We start from the raw sequence: 5,676 nt of genomic DNA on the forward strand, positions 1-5,676 counted from the left end.
GATTTGGTTCATCATTTCTTCTCACTTAAGCTCAATATTACTTGTTTAATCACTAGTATTAGAATATATTATGTATCTTTAAAACCACAAATTCTCTTTAATTATTACTCACATTTTTCGGGTAAACTGTTTGGCGCCCACCGTGGGGCAAAAGATAATAGTGATTATTTTAGTGCTAGTTTTCTGATAACACACGTTATTCTTCACACTTTTTCTTGTCAAAGATTTTTTGATTTCAGGCCAAAATATGTCTAGCACACAAAATGCACCTGCTCATGACAGTGAAGGACCTGGAGAAAACAGCGGAATAGGGCTCAGTGTACCACCTGTATACCCTGAGGGAGTGCCAAACGTGGAGCCAGTTGAAATCAGCTCCCACAACGCTATAAACACGGAAGCTGGCACAGACCCCGTAAGGAATGGACGCAGGGAAGCCCAGGCCGGAGGCCAGGAAACACGAGGACCGGAAGAAGGAGGAGTCAGCCTCCAGGTGCTATTCGAGATACTGCAAGCTCAACAAGTCATCATTGCTCAACTCCAAAGTTTGAACAGGACTCCTAACACCGCCGAACCAGTAAACACACATCACGAACCTCTGCTTGAAAGGCCTGATGAAAGCGACACGGGGACTGACCCCACAAACATGAAAATGCTCGAGGAACTGACAAAAAGAATCGAGTCAAGAGAAAAGAGGAGAGAAGACAATGATAAAAAGGTGGAAACTTACAACTCTCGGGTGGACTAAATACCGGTAGCACCTCTAGTTTTGAACGGACTAGATGCCAAAAAATTTATACAAAAACCTTTCCCCTAGAGTGCGGCTCCGATGCCCATTCCCAAGAAGTTTTGCATGCCCGATGTACCAAAGTACAATAAGACAATGCACCCTAATGAACATATTACGTCGTACACTTGTGGAATCAAAGAAAATGACTTGAATGACGCCGAAATAGAATCGGTATTGTTAAAGAAGTTTGGGGAAAAGTTATCAAAATGAGCTATGATCTAGTCTCAACACTTAGCTCCTAACTCTATTGATTTATTTGCTATGTTAGCGGATGTTTTCGTAAAGGCACACGACGAGGCCATAAAAGTGGCCACAAGAAAATCAGACGTATTCAAGATAAAGCAGAGGGACGACGAAATGCTAAGGGAGTTCGTGTCCCGGTTTCAGATGGAAAGGATGGAACTACCCCTGGTCTCCGATGACTGGGCAGTTTGGGCCATTATGCAAGGTTTGAATGAAAGAAGCTCGATAGTGTCTCGACAACTAAAGCAGAACTTGATCGAGTATCCAGCTGTGATATGGTCGGATGTGCACAATCGGTATCAATCAAAAATTAGGGTTGAGGACGACTAGTTGGGAGCCCCCTCGAGCTCAGTTCACCCAAACAGTTTTGCAGCCAAGCCCCCAAGGGACACAGACAGGGGATCAAGATTCAATAAGGAACAATATCAACCATATGATCAGAGAAATAAGAGTCCAAGACACAATACCTCTCGGGAGATCGAAGAAGTGACCAAGGTTCAGGTTTTCAGGGGCTCATGAGCAAGAACGGGTTTGACAAGCACGTCGACCCTATCGAAGCCCCCCGTTTATCAAAATAGAATTTCAGCATAGATGCATCAGGGATCGTCTCGGCTATTGAGAGAATTAAAGATACTAAGGGGCCCAGGACAATACATACCGATCCCTCCCAAAGGAACCCGAACTTGATGTGCAAGTATCATGGCACACATATGCACAGAACGGAGGATTGCAGACAGCTAAAGGAGGAAGTGGTTAGGTTATTCAATGAGGGCCACCTTCGAGAATTCCTAAGTGATCGGGCTAAAAATCACTTCAAGGAGAGGGATGCAGGCAGGAATAGTGAACTAGAAGAACCCCAACATGTCATTCACGTGATCATCAGCGGAGTCGATGTCCCGCAGGGACCAATATTCAAACGCACCAAAGTATCCATCACAAGGGAAAAATGGACTAGGGATTACTTGCCTGAGGACACCCTGACATTTAGCGAGGAAGATATTGAGGCTTTATCTCAACCTCACAATGATGCACTGGTAATTTCTATCCTTTTATATAAAGTTCAAGTTAAATGTATTCTCGTGGATCCAGGTAGTTTGGAGAATATAATCAGGTCCAGGGTCGTGGAGCAGCTCGGGCTGCTTGATCGAATCATACCGGCGTCTCGGGTCTTGAATAGCTTTAACATGTCAAGTGAAACAACCAAGGGAGAAGTCATTCTCCTCGTCAACATGGCCGGAACCATACAAGACACCAAATTTCATGTCATCGAAGGTGACATGAGATACAATACTTTGCTCGGAAGGCCATAGATCCATAGTATGAGGGCGGTACCATCGACCCTCCACCAAATGATGAAGTTCCCAACAAAGGATGGCATGGAAGTAGTATATAGAGAGCAGCATGCGACCAAGGAAATATTTGCAGTGCATGACTAAGTAACGATGTCGACTCCATCAACGTCGGAGAAGTCAAAGGACGAACATGTGACCAAATAGCAATCACAGCCCGTGCCATAGATTGAGCCCGGGGGAGAAATGTCTGATGAACAGATGGATGAGAGTGAAGGAGAAGATTTCCTCACCCCTCAAACTTTCGTTGCCCTCGAAGAATCAGATGCAACAAAGTTTTTGATTGAAGAACTCAAACAGGTCATATTGATCGAGCATCTTCCAGAACAAAAGGTATACCTGGGGACGAGGTTAACCCCCGAACTCAGGAAAAAACTTATTCAATTTTTCACCGATAATATTGATTGCTTTGCTTGGTCCCATATAGATATGACAGGAACTCCACCGGAGATAACTACCCATCAACTAAGTGTCAATCCCAGGTTTAAACCAGTGAAGCAGAAGAGGAGACCTCAATTTGAGGTAAAACATGCATTCATCAAGGAAGAGGTAACCAAACTTCTCAAAATAGGATCCATTAGGGAAGTAAAATATCCCAAATGGCTAGCTAACGTAGTGGTAGTCCCTAAAAAGGGGAATAAACTAAGAATATGTGTAGATTACAAAGATCTGAATAAAGCACGCCCTAAAGATTCTTTCCCATTGCCCAACATCTATCATTTGATTGATGCTATGGCTGACCACGAGATTCTGAACTTTCTCAATGCTTACTCCGGGTATAATCAGATTCAAATGAACCCGGAGGACCGGGAAAAGACTCATTCATCACGAAGTTTGGTACATACTGCTATAATGTAATGACCTTCGGGCTAAAGAATGTAGGGGCCACATATCAACGTTTAGTTAATAGGATGTTCGAGCATCAAATAGGAAAATCCATAGAAGTTTATATTGATGATATGCTAGTTAAGTCCCTGCGCGCATAGGACCATTTGACCCATTTGCAGGTAACATTTGACATCCTTAGAAAATATAACATGAAGCTCAACCCTCAGAAATGCACTTTTGGAGTCAGTTCGGGCAAGTTCTTGGGCTTTATTGTATCAAACAGGGGCATCGAAATCAATCCCGATAAAATTAAAGCCATTGAGAAAATCACTATGGTGAACAATGTGAAAGTCATGCAATGGCTGACCGGGCAGCTAGCTGCCCTGGGTTGATTCATCTCGAGATCATCAGATCGAAGCCATTATTTCTTCTTCCTGCTTAAAAAGAAGAGTAACTTCGCATGGACCCCGGAGAACCAGCGAGCCATGAAAGAATTAAAACGGTATCTCTTGAGCCCCCATTTGCTCCATACTTCGAAAGAAGGTGAAACACTTTACTTGTATCTGTCCATGTCAGAGGTAGCGGTAAGTGGCGTGGTTGTTCGAGAAGAGCAAGGTACGCAATTTCCTGTCTATTATGTGAGTCGAACCCTAGGGGATGCTGAAACCAGGTATCCACATTTGAAAAAATGAGCTCTTGCATTAATAAGTGCATCTAGGAAATTAAAATCATATTTTCAATGTCATCCTATATGTGTACTAACTACATATCCACTTCGAAATGTCTTACATAAGCCTGAATTATCAGGCAGATTGGCCAAGTGGGCCATCGAACTTGGAGGATATGATATTGAATACCAACCTTGGACGACTATCAAGTCTCAATTTTTGGCAGACTTCGTGGACGACTTCGCACCTGCCCTCGTACCCAAAGTAGAAAAGGAACTGTTGTTAAAAACGGATACATCGGCGAGGGTTTAGACCCTCTTCATGGATGGTGCCTCGAATGTGAAAGGGCCCGGGCTCGACATCGTTTTGAAATCGCCTACGGGCAGTGTTATTAGGCAATCTATCAAAACTTCTAAATTGACTAACAATGAGGCCGAGTATGAAGCCATGATCGCAGGTCTTGAACTAGCCAGGGGCCTTGGAGCTGAGGTCATCGAGGCAAAGTGTGATTCCCTTTTGGTGCTAAACCATGTAAACGGAAGCTTCGAGGTTCGAGACGATCGAATACATAGGTACTTGGACAAACTTCAAATAACACTGCACTGCTTTAAGGAATGGACATTGGATCATGTACCTCGAGAACAGAATAGCTAGGCCGACTCACTAGAAAACTTGGGATCGTTAGTCGAAGAAGAGATATCATCCCCGGGGCTGTCATCCAGTTGTCAAAGTCAGTGATCGAAGAAGGCCATGCAGAGATTAACTTGACAAGCTTAACATGGGATTGGATGAACAAGTACATCGATTATTTAAAGCATGGGAAGCTCCACTCGGACCCAAAGGAGTCAAGAACACTCCAAGCCAAAGTTGTTCGATTCTCGCTCAATGAAAATGGAACGTTATACAGAAGAACATTTGATGGACCACTAGCAGTGTGCTTGGGACCCGAGGATACAGATTATGTACTATGGGAAATACACGAAGGCTCCTGTGGGAACCATTCTGGTGCAGACTCTCTGGTTTGTAAGGTGATCAGAGCAGGATATTATTGGGACAACGTGGAAAAAGATACCAAGGAGTTCGTTCGGAAGTGTGATAAATGCCAGATATTTGCACCAATAATTCATCAACCCGGTGAACAACTCCACTTGGTTCTATCCCCATGGCCATTCATGAAATGGGGGATGGACATTGTCGGCCCCCTACCAACGGCGCCAGGTAAAGCTAGATTCATTTTGTTTATGATTGACTATTTCTCAAAATGGGTTGAAGCACAGGCCTTCGAGAAAGTAAGAGAAAAAGAAGTCATCGATTTCATATGGGACTGCATCATATGCCGGTTTAGGATACCCGCCGAAATAACATGTGACAATAGAAAACAGTTCATCGACAGCAGAGTGAAAAAATTCCTCGAGGACCATAAAATCAAAAGGATCCTATCAGCACCTTACCACCCAAGTGCAAAAGGACAGGCCAAGTCCACTAACAAAACCGTTATCCAAAACTTGAATAAATGTCTAGATTATGCAAAGGGGAAATAGATAGAGGTGTTGCCCGAGGTATTATGGGCATACCGAACAATATCGAAGTCAAGTACGGGGGAGACCCCATTTTCTTTGGTATATGGATTCGAAGCTTTAATCCCAGTCGAAGTCGGGGAGCCTAGCGCAAGGTTTTAGCATGCCACCAAAGGCTCAAATCACGAAGCAATGACCACTTCTCTCGAGCTACTAGATGAAAAATGTGAGGCTGCATTAATATGAATGGCCGCGTAAAAACAATGAATCAGAAGGTATTACAA

At 43.7% G+C, this 5,676-nt stretch overlaps 1 protein-coding gene across 1 annotated transcript; it reads left to right on the forward strand.

The window, feature by feature from the left end:
* Positions 1–1,740: 1,740 nt before the first annotated feature.
* On the forward strand, positions 1,741–2,340 carry LOC138872722 (uncharacterized). The gene has a single exon (XM_070151134.1). The coding sequence runs from the start codon at positions 1,741–1,743 to the stop codon at positions 2,338–2,340; it is 600 nt and encodes a 199-aa protein (XP_070007235.1).
* The last annotated feature ends 3,336 nt before the right edge of the window (positions 2,341–5,676 follow it).

This window comes from Nicotiana sylvestris, chromosome 7 (assembly GCF_000393655.2).
Source record: "Nicotiana sylvestris chromosome 7, ASM39365v2, whole genome shotgun sequence".
Classification (NCBI taxonomy): domain Eukaryota; kingdom Viridiplantae; phylum Streptophyta; class Magnoliopsida; order Solanales; family Solanaceae; genus Nicotiana; species Nicotiana sylvestris.

Bases quoted from the DNA above. Each gene is read 5' to 3' on its own strand.
- LOC138872722 (XM_070151134.1), top strand. From the start codon at position 1,741: ATGCACAGAACGGAGGATTGCAGACAGCTAAAGGAGGAAGTGGTTAGG.